General features: G+C 38.5%; 1 protein-coding gene across 6 annotated transcripts in view; it reads right to left on the bottom strand.

Annotated features, from left to right (window-relative positions):
* Nucleotides 1-2,068: 2,068 nt before the first annotated feature.
* Nucleotides 2,069-16,585, bottom strand: part of LOC122398304 (protein FAM13A) — a 30,836-nt gene continuing 16,319 nt past the window's right edge. For 5 of the 6 annotated variants that reach the window (XM_043398050.1, XM_043398075.1, XM_043398034.1 and 2 more), the window contains exons 6-11: nt 6,197-6,376; nt 5,940-6,084; nt 3,781-4,011; nt 3,500-3,700; nt 2,540-3,441; nt 2,069-2,464 (exon numbers count right to left, since the gene is read on the bottom strand). In XM_043398050.1, the coding sequence (XP_043253985.1) occupies nt 2,251-2,464; nt 2,540-3,441; nt 3,500-3,700; nt 3,781-4,011; nt 5,940-6,084; nt 6,197-6,376 (1,873 nt within the window). In that variant the 3' untranslated portion in view covers nt 2,069-2,250. The remainder of the gene's footprint in view (nt 2,465-2,539; nt 3,442-3,499; nt 3,701-3,780; nt 4,012-5,939; nt 6,085-6,196; nt 6,377-16,585) is intronic. The other variant, XM_043398066.1, reaches the window with a different exon arrangement.

A 16,585-nucleotide genomic window follows, 5' to 3' on the forward strand; every position in this document is an offset into this window, starting at 1 on the left:
TGGCGCCACTTTCGACGCCAATCAAACTCGCTAAAGTATCTCTTTTCGATTTACTCGACACCGTTTATAAGCTCAACCATTAGCACCCTCGTTCGAGACTTTGTCCTCGTGGAGTTAAATTTTAAGGCTGACGACGCTTACAAAATTTTACGAAGTTCACCCCAGGACTTATCACCGCCTTAAAATTTCACTCGCGTAAACAGATCATTAAACGCAAAAATCAACGAGCTTTTAGTGAATATGTTTAATATGCTATAAGACTGTAACAGTTTATAGTACTCTACAATTACAACATGTGATATCTCTTACAAGGTACTTAGATTACAAATAACCCCACAGATTCGTTCTTTACTCTCGGTATCCAATCTGGTGATAATTTTCGTACGATAAAACGAACATACCGAATTTTAGTTTAAACGATATATATAGTCTAGACACCCTATCTCTTCTATTCGAAAAACGAAAGTAACTAATAATTCTTACGTAAAACAAAGAAAGTACAAACATCTCAACAACCGGATTAGTAATCAGGGAACATAAATAATGAGAAAAACTTTTTACTTGCATTTTCAGGACAATTTCAAAAGAACTTTCCTCCTCGACGTTTCAACCTTTGCAGTTAAATTGAAATGTCATTTAAAAAAAATGCTTTTTATAGTCATACTGGTCATAATCTCTTCGAAAGTAAATTCAAATGTAATTTCAAAAGATCTCGCGTATTAATAATATTATTAAAACAGTCTAGTTGCCAGATGAAGGCCAAAATGTTTAGAAAGAAAATATGTATGCAATTGTTCTGAAAAGTCTAATAGTTTCCCTTAGAATATTATCGATGATAGTATAAAACAACGAAACATTTATTCAACTCTACTAAATAAATAATGTAAGGTTAAGCAATAAAATTTCTCATAAAATTTAAAAAAAAATGATAATAAATGTACTTACTATATTCGTCTTGATTATGAAAGCGATTTCATAATTAATTCATGTCTGTGACTGATGCTGTCACTTCTTTTCTTTTTTTTTTTCACGCGTGATTCGCAAACTTTTTCGAATGTTCTTTTTACCCTCTCGATTCACGGGAAGAAACGCATACATAAACCGCAGCGACCTCTGAACAAGATTTTTTTCGTACTTCATCAACGTTTGGACAGACACAGAGGAATGCGTGAACGTAGAAAATATGGAAAGATCATAAGCCTATGATACAATGTCGTAATGTAAACATACAAACGCTGCAAAGTAGAAAGAATCAAAACTTTCGATAATTCTCGATCGTAAAATCATAAAATATTCGATGGCATTATTAAAAGTACGTATAAAATTTTTCGATAGAACAAGTCGTTAACATTGCCTTGCGTGTGTAGTCGTAGTTTCTCTAATGAAATATTTTTTTTTCATGCAAAGTTCTTGCCCCGTACAAGTAGGTAGACATTTTGTAATGATTTGGTAGATATTGTGGAATAAGCATCCTCCTGCTGTATTGAAATCGATGTCGAGTATTTTGAGGAAGTTTTAAGTGCAAATCGGCGGATCGTTTCGATACGCGTAGCGCAGTAGCCACCTGTCATTTTTTTCTATCTATTAGTGCTTAGAGTTCAAAGTGCTAGTCTGATAAGATTCGTATCCATTACTATCGTATAATATCCCTTTATGAAGTTATGTATAGTCGAACGAGTCCCTAAAACGATAGGATACTCGTCAGAGTAACATCGTTAATTGTGAACGATCGATATCGTTCCTCGAGACACTTCGTGCAGCGATTACTGCATTATGTTCGATAACTGCTTTCGTTAAAATTGCTGGGAAATTCCATATATGTTTAGTTTCACTGATATCGGTATACAATGGTTAGAATCAAAACTGATCGATTGTTTCTTGAATTTATAAATGGAGGTAATGGAAATTATTATCGATACATAAACCGGGAGGAACGATATCGATACCATTTACCGCAGGTATTCTTTCCCTTTATATTTCAACAGTTTTTGATTTTTCAGTATTTTCAAATTATCATATATATTACGTTTCTTATTTCGATGCTGTTTTTTTTTTTTTCGTTTTTTTCTTCTTCTAATTCTTTTGCTTGCCGTTCCTATTACACAACAGAATTATTCAACAAACTGTACGAATGTAATGCGATCTGTCGATTGTATAGCGACTACTGTGCACATTTTACGTTTTCATGATGCTCTGGGGTTTTGTCGTTGCCGCGCGTGTAACTTTCCAAGGCGCCAATTAGATACTGCGTCAAGCATTTTTAGCTACAAGAGCATCGATCAGTCTAAGTTTTGCTTTGGCCTGTTTATACGATTCGTAGACAGTGATGACTTGGGGGCCACGATCCTCTCTCTGCATCCTGCGACCGGCCCGAGCTTCGAATTGCGCTTCTAACTCTTTCAAAGCTCGACGAAGGCGCTTTTTCTCTTCTCTGGTCAATTTCTGCTGAACCAATAATTCGTCCCTGAAATCGAACGAAATCATTTAGAGAAAATTGGAAATAGGAAATAGGAAATGGGAAGTAATCAAAGAAACTCACGGTGGAAGCGCATGGAGACTTTCATTGTTACTGCGACTTCCTTCGCTGCTGCTGTGCTGGCTGTCGCTGTCGGTTGGTAATTGGTCTAACGAATCTATACAATCCAAAATACCTCTATGCGACATATCCGGTTCGCTGGCTCTTCTTTCCGCGTCAGACTGATTGCCAGGCACATTCGACGACGTGAAATCCATTGCTTCGTGCTCCAAGATAGTGGCTAATTCCGAAATGCTATCTTTATTCTTGCTCACGCCTGCTCTAATAAGTAACCTTTTCAATGTTCTATATCTATCATATAAAGGACGCACAACGGTCCTATCTTCTTTGGAGACGGGTCTTCCGAAAATATTTTCAATATGAAGCAAAGCTTTCTGCACGGCAGTTTTCTCGTCTATCAGTTGCTCGTACGTGAGCTCTTCCATATTGTCGGGTCTGTTGCATTTCAATCTCTTCTCGCTGAGCTTCTTCTCTATATCCTTCACCATTTCTTCCATCGACGTGGCTCTGGATTTCTCCGGGCTATTATTGTTATTGGTCGAGCTACCGCTGTCCGATCTTATTCTATTATTCGCGTTGGCCAATAACGCGCTGACCGGATCCTCCTTCAGAAGCTTATGCTCCTTTCGCAATTTATTCAACTCCGAACACAATCGTTTTATATCCCTGTTGCTCATTTTATCGGAATGACTCGGGCGATAACCAAAATTTTCCTCGAACTCGTCCTCGTACTTCTTAATCTTTTTCTTCAAACTATTTATATGCTTTGTCAGATTTTTCAAGCCAAGTTCCGCGATCGTCGGAGTGCTGGGCTGCACTTCGTTCTCGGAATAAAACCGTCTAGGCAGCAACAGAGAATTTCTTGGCGATAGCATGGCCTCGACACGCGCGTCTGCATCTTCTCCCTATAAACGCACAGTCGATATGTAATAGCAATAGTTTACGTTCCATTTTTATATTTACATTTTCGTGCCGTTGGAAAGTCCAATTCGTCAAACTGGGATTGTTTAGATCTTCGTGGTCGACCGTCGGCGGTCGAGCTGGCGATGGCGATCGGCTCGGACCGCTGCTCAACATTTCTAAAAAGCTTTGGGCCGGTGACCCATTGCGGCTGTTGGGGCTCGACGATACGTTATAAATGTTACCAGGTCCGTCGTCATTTTCCTAAAACAAAAATACAATACGGTTCATTCCCAAATGTTTACACTCGTCTTCGTATTCTCTCGAAAAATTTTGAATTTTACCTTGGTAGAACTCACCGCGTCTGCGATCTTGTGCACTTTTCTTCTTCTGGCCTGCTTTCTGCCCTTCGGGGTGATGCTCCTGCTGAAACGTTCGCTGCTTCGCAATTTCTCGGCGTCGCGCTCGAATTTTTCAGTTTCGAGAGCCGTCTCGCACGGCGACGGGAACGACGGCGCTTTCTTCGATATGGGCGAAACATTCGTCCTTTCGTGCAGAGGAAGACCTCCGCATCTCTGCAAATCAATTGCGAACAATACTATATTTTGTTTTGCTCTTCATGTTTCGACCGAAAATCTAGGGTGCTTAATACGCGGAAATATCAGCTATCGTTATAATTGTATTGAATGATATAAAACTAATAATCTTGAATCTATGGCCACTGGGTGGCAAAACGGTTGAGTTCGTAACCAAATAGTTCCAATTCTTCCCGTTAGATAGCGCCACCAAATTCTGTATACCGACATGTATATGTGTATCGTCATTCCGCGGGAAGAAGGCACAGCGTGTTTACATTCCCACTCTTGCTGCAGTCCGCTGATTGGCTGTCACCGATCTTCGTCATCGTTTTCGACCAATACCTGCGAATCACTGGACTGCGACAGGAGTAGGAGTGTAAACATGCTGTGCTTTCTTCTCGTGGAAGCACGGTATATTCATCTTCGTATTTTTTTAAGAATTTTCTCTGTTTATTAGATTCTCAAAAAACTAATCATATATTTATTTCAACGCATTTGAATAATTTTTAATAAATATTTTGGATAAACCATCGTCGATACACGAAGCTATTATTCATTTTATACCTTGAAATTTTGCAGTTCACAATATTTAATTAAACTATTTAAACAAAGTTATACACTATTATGTAAATAATGATGTAACCGGGGAACGAATAGTCACGACTGTTTCGTTCGAATGTACGCGATAAACTGAAAACGACGAGAAATTGCTGATAATTGTATCTAGCAGATACGATAAGGGGAAGAAATGTAAAAGAAAATTAAGATAATACTTGAATTTCAGCAAACGAATATAAAATTTCGGCACTCTAAGCGATTCTTTATGTCGTCTTCGGTCGTTGGAGAGCAGTTTACGAAAGATGTACTTATATGTACACAAGTGGCCAAAAAGCTTGGAATCGCTTGCTGATTTTTACTAAAATCGAACCTTCTGATAAATTTCTGCATCGATTCGTTCGTTAACATATCAGACGTTTTAAGAAAATATATGTTATTTAGAGTTGGGGCATGGAAAATTTTTCTCATAATTTATTTTGGCAAAAGACCAAGACAATGAGACGATACACAGGGTGTTCGGCCATCCCTGGAAAAAATTTTAATGGGAGATTCTAGAGGCCAAAATAAGACGAAAATCAGGAATACCAATTTGTTGACGGAGGCTTCGTTGAAAAGTTATTAACAATTAAATTCAAAAATTTCAAATCGTTTTGGAAAAATTATTTTCAGTTGCGGGGGTCAATTGCAATTATTTTTGGTCATTAGACATACACTTGAAATCCTTCCCGGTTTCGAGAAAAAAATTTGAGAAGGTATGCAATTTTTTGACAAAATTGCAATCTTTCAAATCGTTTTCGAAAAATTATTTTCGGTTGCGGAGATCAATTACAATCATTTTTGGTCATTAGACATACACTTGAAATCCTACCCAGTTTCAAGAAAAAAATTCGAGAACGTGCGAAATTTTTCGATGGAAAAAAAAAATTTCAAATCGTTTTGGAAAAATTATTTTCGGTTGTGGAGATCAATTACAATTATTTTTGGTCATTAGACATACACTTGAAATCCTACCCAGTTTCAAGAAAAAAATTCGAGAAGGTTTGAAATTTTTCGACAAGATTAAAAAATTACAAATCGTTTTGGAAAAATTATTTTCAGCTGCGGGGGTCAATTGCAATAATTTTTGGTGAACAGGTATACCCCCGAAATCCTGCGCATTTTCGAAAAAAAAATTCAGTACGAACAGAACTTTAAACGTTATTAACTTTTTAACAAAGCCTCCATCAACAAATTGGTATTCTTGATTTTCGTCTTATTTTGGCCTCTAGAATCCCCCCATTAAAATTTTTCGTAAACGCAACGACGAAGTGTCCTTGGTGCAATGGGTTCCTAAATCTAACCTAACAATAATCCTAGTACAAACTTACCACACCATGACCCATGTTGTCCTGACCGAGTTGAGACAGTATATGCATATGTTCCTCGCTATTGAAATCCTCGTGACTGCTGACGCGTCTGATCGTATCAGCCGCTTTCGTAGGACTTTCGAGTACACGCTCCTCGCTGCTGCTCCTGAAACCGTTCGATTTTGGTAACGGAACGGGACACGGTATACCGACAAATCGATCCATCGATAATACTCGATAGGAACGCTTTTTTTTTTTTCGCCCCTCGTCGATCGCACCTGATCAGTTTCCGTTCCTGGCAACAGGATTCGCGACGTTCTTTGCGCTTACGCGGTTTCAGCGCGCAAAGCAGGGACGCGCCGCCGCTTTCGGAATCCTTTGGTTCGTCCTTCGCGTCCTTGCAGATCTTACAGTCACTGGCAGGGATCACGCCGTTCACCGCGTTGTTATCACGGATGCTGAAACAGAGAAACGAACGGGGGCCGTAGAGTCAATGACGGGGGTGGGGCTCCACCTTCGGTCGACGCATTTCTGATCCGGTGATATCGTTCGTTTTATGGTCGCGATACGGATTTGTCAACGAGAATTCGGAGAAACCCGGCGCTTCGGAATGTGTACGAAAAGATTACACGCGACGCTGTAACACGTTTGTATAACGACACGGCGTCGCTCCTGCGTGGTAGTGAACGAACTGCAGAGCATAAATACTTTCGCGGTGAGTCATCGGTCCTCGCAATAGTCTTTCTTTCTACCGGGCCGATCCTATCAAAACGCAGTCAGTGGCGTACCCTTCGATGTCCAACCCTTTGCGGTCCCCCATATATTTTTGACTTAATTAAATTAAATAAATAAAATAAAATATAATAAAATTATTACATATTTATCAAAGTACAATAAATGTAGATTAATATGAATAATAAATCTTTCCATGTAAAATTATTAAATATTTATCAATGCACAATAAATGTAGATAAATATGAATAATAAATCTTTTCGATCTACATTTATGGTACTTTGATGAATATTTAACAATTTTATTACATTCTATTTAATTTATCGGCGATTGAGTTCTGCTTGTGAAATACGACACGCGTCCTATGGAAAAATTTAATATTCACAAATCAATTCCATGGACACGCTTGGGAATTCCCGCTGTCGTCTTATCGTTTCGAACGAGCCGAAAAGAAAAGTTATCTTCGAAAACAGTGGCGAGGGGCTATATTTGAACGCTGTCTCCTCGATGTAACACGTGTGGTCTCGAAAACGCAAAAATATTTTTAGCAACGATAAACGATTCTAAAACCTCTAAATACCCTATATTAAATACCACTTCTTCTAATAGACGATTTTGCTTTCTTTTTTTTTTACTTTAAAACATCAACTGAGCTTTTAAAGTCACATGTTTCATATTATGTGCGGTTACCCTATATTCGGGCTAAGGACAAGCACGTCTTCGCGCAGATAACTCGTAAACAACAATCAACGTAGTAGCATCGGCGGATCGCGGAATGGTAATAAATTTAACCTGACTTTTTTACGATCATCAATGGACGGATCAGAACTTCGCCCTTATTAAGTCTCATTAGCTATCACGTGTCGCTTAGTCGCTTTACAGGAAATCCAATTTTCCACCGACTTGCTTACGAAAGTAAATACGGGGTCTCGTGATCCAGAATTACCAACGTCCCAGGGCCGAGCCAACGATCGCAAAGCCCGGGGCACACGGGAATAATTAGAGGAACACCGAGGGACGTCAGGATTTTTAAAACGATTTTAAAAGGGAAATTATTACCTTTAACGATGTCCACGATACAAATTCGTTGAATGTTTTATGTTTCGTTACTGGATTGCCGTATAATTACCGCGACGAAGATTCGAACAAAATTGCTATAATTATTAGTCCGGCGAATTAATTGGAATTCTTTTCATCCTGTACTTGTATCATATGCATTATCCCGTGCTCATAGAACGATTGGAAAATTCCGTTGCCACGCCACTGAGGACCGGTTCGATCAGAATCCATGGAAAATTAACGAAGCAAAAACTAACGTTCGCTGCCAATACATCGGTCCTCCTATTAAATCAATTCACGATGTTATAATTGGTTACGGAACCGCCGTCGACGAAGGACAACGAAAGGTGGAAATCCGTCGAGAAAATTCGAGATAAATACGGGAGAGATTCAATGTCAATTGCAAAGCCAGTCGCCTACGCCATTGATACCGGCAGGATTAGAGTCGCTGGAAAATTAATGGAGCGAACGATGTACATACGCTCCGACGATATTAGTCAACGATAAATTTATGCTCGTACGGACGAGCCTGAAGTGCATATTAAATAATCGAAATCGACCGAACGTCTACGTTACATCGGTTGTGTAATTTCGTGCGTTTAAATCTTCGCCGCCTTTCTATTACGTAACCTGATAAGCAAATATTTTGATCGACGCGGCGCAAGGTACATCGCTGGAATATTTTCATGCAAGATTCGAAATATACATATTTGCAAGAATATTTCTATGATGAGATATCATCGCCTAAAAGTTTTCCTCCTCTAAAAAATATTTTTATAATTTATTTTACATTGCACAATTTCCATTTGTCATTTATTCGTAAAAGAAAGCCATATATACTGAGTTTGTTTACACAAAATAAGACGAATTACATTCAAAAATTTCAAATCGATCTGGAAAAATTATTTTCGGTTGCGGGGGTTAATTACAATAATTTTTGGTCATTAGACATACACTTGAAATCCTACCCACTTTCGAGAAAATAATTCGAAAAGGTGCGAAATTTTTCGATAAAAAAAAAAAATTTCAAATCGTTTTGGAAAAATTATTTTCGGTTGCAGGGCTCAATTACAGTCATTTTTTGTGAATACACCTACCTCCGAAATCCTATCCACTTCCGAGAAAAAAAATCGGGTAGATGCTGACATTTTAAGAGGGACAAAAAAAATTTCAAATCGTTTTGGAAAAATTATTTTCGGTCGCGGGGGTTATTTGCAATCATTTTTGGTGAATAGACATACACTTGAAATCCTACCCATTTTCGAGAAAAAAATTCGAGAAGGTGTGAAATTTTTCGACAAAACCAAAAAATTTCAAATCGTTTTGGAAAAATTATTTTCGGACGCGGGGGTTATTTGCAATCATTTTTGGTGAATAGACATACCCCTGAAATCCTACCCACTTTTGAGAAAAAAATTCGAGAAAATGCGAAATTTTTCGACAAAACTAAAAAATTTCAAATCGTTTTGGAAAAATTATTTTCGGTCGCGGGGATCAATTGCAATCATTTTTGGTGAATAGACATACCCTTGAAATCCTACCCACTTTCGAGAAAAAAATTCGAGGTGTGAAATTTTTCGAAAAAACTAAAAAATTTCAAATCGTTCTGGAAAATTATTTTCGGTCGTGGGGGTCAATTGCAATCATTTTTGGTGAATAGACACACCCCTGAAATTCTGCGCATTTTCGAGAAAAAAAATTCAGTACCGGCGGAACTTTAAACGTTAATAACTTTTTAACAAAGCTTCCATCAACAAATTGGTATTCTTGATTTTCGTCTTATTTTGGCCTCTAGAATCTCCCATTAAAATTTTTCCCAGGGTTGGCTGAACACCCTGTATATGTATAACCTAACCTCGACATGGAATTAAAAAAGTACTTCCCCCCAAAATATTAAAAATTGCTCTCCCCCCCCCTGTAGAACGTATGCTGCACGTTGGGAAACACTGGGCTAGACTGAATGGATCGATCATCGTTCAAAGGGAAATGCCTTCGAGGACGGTAACCGTGAGGTAGGTCGCATCGTTACGCTCTTTATCGTGCTTTCCCAGTGAACTTTTTCCCCCTGTCTCGACCAGACAGGTTCAAAGTATACATATAGTCGCACTCCCTCTGTAAATCGTCCATCGCTCTTGCTTATGCATCTGTTTCCATGAATCATATTGTACGCATAAATAAAGCACTTTTAAAATTATTCAATTTGTACCACTACAATTGCAACGTAAAATCCTAACAAAAGGGGAACTGTTAGACGCAAGGAATGTTGAAATGGAAATCATTTGGCTAGATATAGGTTAGGTTTGCGTTTAATACTTCGTAGAATTTCTTTTTTGCGGGATAAAAATAATGTTATTCGTTGTACCAAGAAACTGTTGTTATATATCTGCTAATTATAAATAGAAGGATAAAAAGAATAGGAAACGCGCGAGCGACCACATAATAAAAATAACCGACCGGTTTTACGTAACTAATGCCGCGTAAAGAGAATGGAAAGTTGCACTCGGAGGCCTGCCAAAAATAATATTTGTTTCCTTATCGCATCGTTTCAGGAAAATGTTTATCGTAATAAATTACTATCTGTAAATAATAATTCATCTGGATTTAAATCGGGACAAGTTTCGTACATTTAAAGTTTCAGAGTGAGAGAAACAATTGACTCTGTCTTTTTTTCCAAAACGTGATAGAGGTCAATTTCATTATATCTGACTCTTATCCGCCGGACGAGCAACTTCTAACGAGACAACGCTGTAGTTATTCCATCGATTGATAATCGAGTCAGTAGATGCCATAGAAATAACGAATTTGGAGGCCGTTCGATTAAAGTAATTCGATTAAACCTGTCGGTATCGCGAGGATACTTGACGGATGCGTCGATCGATTTAAAGTTTTATACCTCCGGCAGTAGCAATTACGGTTAAAATTACTGTCCAGATATATAAAGCACGGAGCAAAAAGTTAGAAAAAAAAATTGTCGTTTACGTTGCACGAAGGGATCAATACACTCTGTACGCTGTCTGCCTGAAACATACTTCGAGGAAAACGAAACTTTTGTTATCGACGTGGACTTTGTTTCGCGGTTATGCAAGCTGTCGGGTTTCTTCAATTTTCGTACTATTATTTCAAATCGAATTACCTTCTTTATTGCTATTACGCTACCTCGAAACAACGGTAGGATTTTGTTGTGTAATTTACCGCTAAAAGGATCAACTTTATAACCTCGAATGTCTCAGCGATGTTTACCAGCGAGCTTCGAAGTAATTACGGAACATCCAAGCTAACCTAAAATAAATGGCACGAAACGGAAGTTCGTTTAACCGTGTCGAACCGCATGCAAGGTTATCCGAATAACATTTCGAACATCGTCTCGTATTTGGAATACGTAATGCTTAATCAAAATATAAATATTTTGAAAAGTTACTAGATAATAACAAAAGTTACTAATAAGATATACATTACTACGAGACTTTCAATAATATATTATTGCTTTTTATCAAGGCGGAAGGAAAAGTTAACTTTCCCTAAACAATCGTAATTTTACTTTCTAAAAGCGATCGCAATTATTATATTTAAGAGTCGGCTGGATAAAAATTATGAAATATAAAGTAAATGCTATTGTCAGGTTAGAATTATAAAACAGTGCCTTTCTGTGATTAAGTTGACAGCACACGTGAAAAGAATCTTAATGTTTTTAAACTGTCGGTAAAAATGCTACAGAATAACTAGTACATACGCCGTTGAATTATGGAATACATTTGTTTTTTTCCACGATAATTTGAACAAGTGTCGAGAACATTTACCTAGAAGCAGAAAGCAATCATGGCAGTCAACGTGTTAATGGGAGCGTGAAAGATTTGTTACCTTTGGAGAATGCTAATTATTTTCAATAACGTCGATCTCACCGATTTCGACGGCCTCGAAATACGAAATACGTCGACGGGTTTACGTTACCGAATGTTCCAAAACAAAAAAAATTAATAACAATTTCAAGATATAATTATTAGAAACCTTGAACTATATAGATTCACGGCTTAATGTCACGTTATGATTCGTGTGATCATCGGATTGCCACTTGTTAGGGGCACATCGGTTAAAAGTACAAAGAAACAATGAGTAATTAAAATTCATTTTCAACTTAGAATTATTTATTCATCGTTATTGTCATGCAAATAGAACCAGACCATTACGAGCAAAAAGTCTGGCTCTGTTTTCTAGACAATGAATATTTCTAATAATTACATACATATGTATCTTGAACAGTGACTGACAAATATGGTTTGTTTTAGAACACTCAATGACAATGTTCTTTCTAATATACTGCAAGGTCTTTTATTCGCAAGCATATATTTTTCCCAGGTGTTTCTCTTCGATTACAATTTCATTTTCCTGATTTTCCAAAATTATACTACAATTTACCTTTCTCGTACATTTTCTATACGAAACAAATTTTTTTTTGTGAATTTATATTACAAATTAGGGTTATGTGGGTACTCGATTCGAGCTATTAAATAGCGTTAAACATTGACGAGTTTGGGCGGGGCCCGATATATCACAGACAACTGAACTGCTTTGGGACTGTTCGGGACCATTTGGCCCGAAATGTATGCTATTTGTTTGCCCGTCTTAAAACAAATGAGATTGAATTTGAAAATGTTGTTTATTCGGTTTTCCTCCAGATGGGGCCCCGTGAGGTTAGAATTCGCCACTGACTCGTACGTGCGAAAATAAAACGTGTAATTTCAATAGCAAGCGATTATTAAATTTATTTCTTCGACTCGTCTAATAGAGTCCTTTTCAACATTCTTGATTCGCGTAGTAAAACCATCGTGTTACAAACAAAATGTAAATTATTCGTGTATAACCTTAAAAGATACGACTGCATTACTTATCGCATACTGGTAAAGGCAGCATGAAATAGGTTAAAGAAAATTTGTGTTCCGTTTGCACGAAGTAATGGTTTGTTACGTAATGGGATCCATATTTGTTTAAATTATAAACAACGCTTGTATCCGTTACTCGTTGAATAAAAATGTGAATCGTATATTTGGTACACGTTCCGTCTACGTTGTCTATTGTAAGTACGAATGAAACGTTCGCGGTCTCTGCTCTCCAGCTTTCTCGACTTTGTGTACATTGACGACGAAGGTGCGAAGGAGCGAGAGCGAATGAGATACAGTTAATATGGGGGAGTATGACCACGCGACTCCTCAAGAAATATGGCATAGATTCGTACGTTCGCGTGTTCGGTTGCCATGCTGCGTTAAAAAAAAATACATACGTATACAAAAAAATGTACAAAAAAAAAAAAAAATGTAAAAAAAAAAAAAAACACGTAGAAAACTCACTGCACGCGAATCCCTTTTCCCGATAGCGGCCACTCATGTAATCACGAACACCAACTTTCTTTTCCAATGGCGGACCACCGGCGCGAAGACGAGTCTCTCGGTGATTCGATGAAACATTTATGGTCTTTATGGTTGTCTGTCCGTAGTACTAGATGGCGATAGATAGAAAGAGAGTGTTCTTCGATCGGCTGTGGTAACGGCGAGGGTACACAGTTTGGTTGGGCAAACACACACAACACGTACCCGAAGCCGCACTGAAACGGTAGTTTCAAGCACGCGCGGTCGTTCGCGAACGGCGGACAGCCGCACGGCGCATAACAGAAATGCAGATCCGCTTAAAAGCGTCGCGTGGCACAGGGGCCAAGGTAAACCGTATTTCGCACGATTTCACGTTCACGGGCGCGCCAACGTTTTACCGCGGGGTCTCGAACGATGCGTGAAACACGCCTTCGAAGCACCGAACGGAACGCTTATGCTGGCACGAACGAGTCAGAGATCAGACTGCGCCAGTCGCCGGTCCGTGCCTCGTCTATATTATGGCGCGCTCGCGCCGCTGCAACTGACACCGATCTTGGTGTGGGTCTTTGCGCGTGACTCTGCTTTCCGTAAAGGCCGTATTATGCGCACGTGACAGCCTCGAACGATCGAATGGAAACCCTTTCTCCGTCCGTGCCCGTCGTCGAGAAGGGAAACACGATTTCGTGGCAATCGCGGACCGCGAACCGATCGATTTCAAAATCACGATCGCTCGAAACCGCCAACGACAACGTTTACCAATGCAACCTCGGCATCGTCGAGAAAATGATCTTTTCGCGAGCACCCTGTCCGTTTCCCCTTAGAAAAAAAATGTTATGGAACGTTTCGAGGAACGCGTAGGAAGGAAGCGTCTCGCGGTCCTCTTTTCTTCGCAATGGTTGATAAGCAGCGCCTCGCGAGCCACGCGTGGTTTCCTACGGTGCGTCAGAATATACAAACACCTCAGAACCGGTTCGAAGCTTGTCTTGCAGCAAACAGCTTCGCGGTTAATGTAGCGACTGTTTCGATATAAGCTCTATGTTCGTGAAAAATACTTCTCGGACGAACTTAAAATTTGATTGTTCCCCCGAATAAAGTACGTCGGTGTTGACGGTTATCTATTGTTCGGGTAAAATTTAGCCAGTCTCTGACCGCTTGTGCGCCGGTCGACGCAAACATCTCGACAAGGAGAATTAGATCGTTTCGAGTCAGACGCGGACATCAGTCTTTTTTGTCGTGCGATAACATTTTGTGTTAATGTTCATTTGTTATAAACGTTTCAAAACACGTATAATGTATACAATACCGGTTTCTATATCGTTTAAAATATACTGTAATTAAATTTAAATTTAAATAAATGCTACCTCGATTATGTGCCCAATTAAAACCGGCTGTTCTGGAGCCAGACACTATTATTTACTTTCCGGGGTTGTGTTAACACGTGTCTACGATAATTTATAACGTGTCTCATGCTCGATATCCCGCAAGAATTATAAGGTCTGCGGAGGCATTAAATAAAATCTTAAAACGGTAAACAAGTGAATCCTGTGATGAATGACGACACCGATAAAGACCGAGAACATAATACATTATTTCCGACTGCAAATACACACGAAATTGTAAAAGATAAAACGTTCTGACACCAATTATGAACTCATTTAGTCATTCGGTAAATACGGATGTATTTCGAGCGGCATATCGTAATCATTAAATGAAGAAAATAAGTGGATCAGTTTAAAAAATTTTTAAACATCAAACCACTGTAGATTTTCGTAATTAGGGTAAAAATAAAAACTTATAGGAACACTTATTCGCTGTTGACCAGTATTATCTTATTTGATTCACAAATATCGTCAACTACACCGTGTCTTCTTAATATTTGCTTGCTACCTTGCTATAGGTATTAACAATTAGACTGTCTAGAGAAACCCGTGAATCGATGCTTGTTCGATACCGACCATCTGTTATTTGTACGAAATAACGAGTCACGACGGGCGAATGGTTCTCGTTGCCCCGATGCTTAGGCACCTTGTGATCGCGCATTTAGCATCCTGACGTCAACGACGTTATTTTTGGTCCACGATGTACATTTAGCGGGGAACTACATCTCGTAAAATCGCAACAGGACGCGCAGATTCATCTCGACCGCGAGCACTCGGTACGAAAACGCATTTCCTGAAACTTCGTTTTCACGACAAAACCAGCTTCGAACGATTTACAACGTTCCTCGACGAACGTTCGACCACGGCCAATCGTTGCAAACCATTATATTAATGTGCTTTAAATGTGAAACAAATTCAAAGGAAACACTTGGAACATTTTTTAATACCAATCTTTCACCAACCATCGATCCAAATAATTTGATAAAAAGTGACGAGAAACTGGACTTTATTTCCGATATGAAAACGTCCAAAAACACATGGCTCAGATCGTTAAACAATAGTTCACTCTTAATAGCTCGCTACGATCTCCGAGCACGAAACCCATTCAGCATTTTTAGGTTAGGATTGGGAGAATGATCGAGAAAGCATCGTGTCACGGGTAAAATTCGAAGCAAATGTTTATGGAAAAATGGACGAAGTTAAATTCTCAAGGGAAATTGATTTTCAACTATTTACTTAATAATAATACGCTTTGGATGTTCTGTATTGTTAAAGTACAAGCGTATCAATTATTCGACCATAAAACATACTTGTATTTTTATTTTTATTTCCGGTATGAAAACGTCCAAAAACACATGGCTCAGATCGTTAAACAATAGTTCACTTTTAATAGCTCGCTACGATCTCCGGGCACGAAACCCATTCAGCATTTTTAGGTTAGGATTGGGAGAATGATCGAGAAAGCATCGTGTCACGGGTAAAATTCGAAGCAAATGTTTACGGAAAAATGAACAAAGTTAAATTCTCAAGGGAAATTGATTTTCAACTATTTACTTAATAATAATACGCTTTGGATGTTCTGTATTGTTAAAGTACAAGCGTATCAATTATTCGACCATAAAACATACTTGCATCTTTATTTTTATTTCCGGTATGAAAACGTCCAAAAACACATGGCTCAGATCGTTAAACAATAGTTCACTTTTAATAGCTCGCTACGATCTCCGGGCACGAAACCCATTCAGCATTTTTAGGTTAGGATTGGGAGAATGATCGAGAAAGCATCGTGTCACGGGTAAAATTCGAAGCAAATGTTTATGGAAAAATGGACTAAGTTAAATTCTCAAGGGAAATTGATTTTCAACTATTTACTTAATAATAATACGCTTTGGATGTTCTGTATTGTTAAAGTACAAGCGTATCAATTATTCGACCATAAAACATACTTGTATTTTTATTTTTATTTCCGGTATGAAAACGTCCAAAAACACATGGCTCAGATCGTTAAACAATAGTTCACTTTTAATAGCTCGCTACGATCTCCGGGCACGAAACCCATTCAGCATTTTTAGGTTAGGATTGGAAGAATGATCGAGAAAGCATCGTGTCACGGGTAAAATTCGAAGCAAATGTTTA

The sequence above is a fragment of the Colletes gigas genome, unplaced genomic scaffold, assembly GCF_013123115.1.
Source record: "Colletes gigas isolate AHSC1104 unplaced genomic scaffold, ASM1312311v1 Colletes_gigas_Sc00002, whole genome shotgun sequence".
Lineage (NCBI taxonomy): Eukaryota > Metazoa > Arthropoda > Insecta > Hymenoptera > Colletidae > Colletes > Colletes gigas.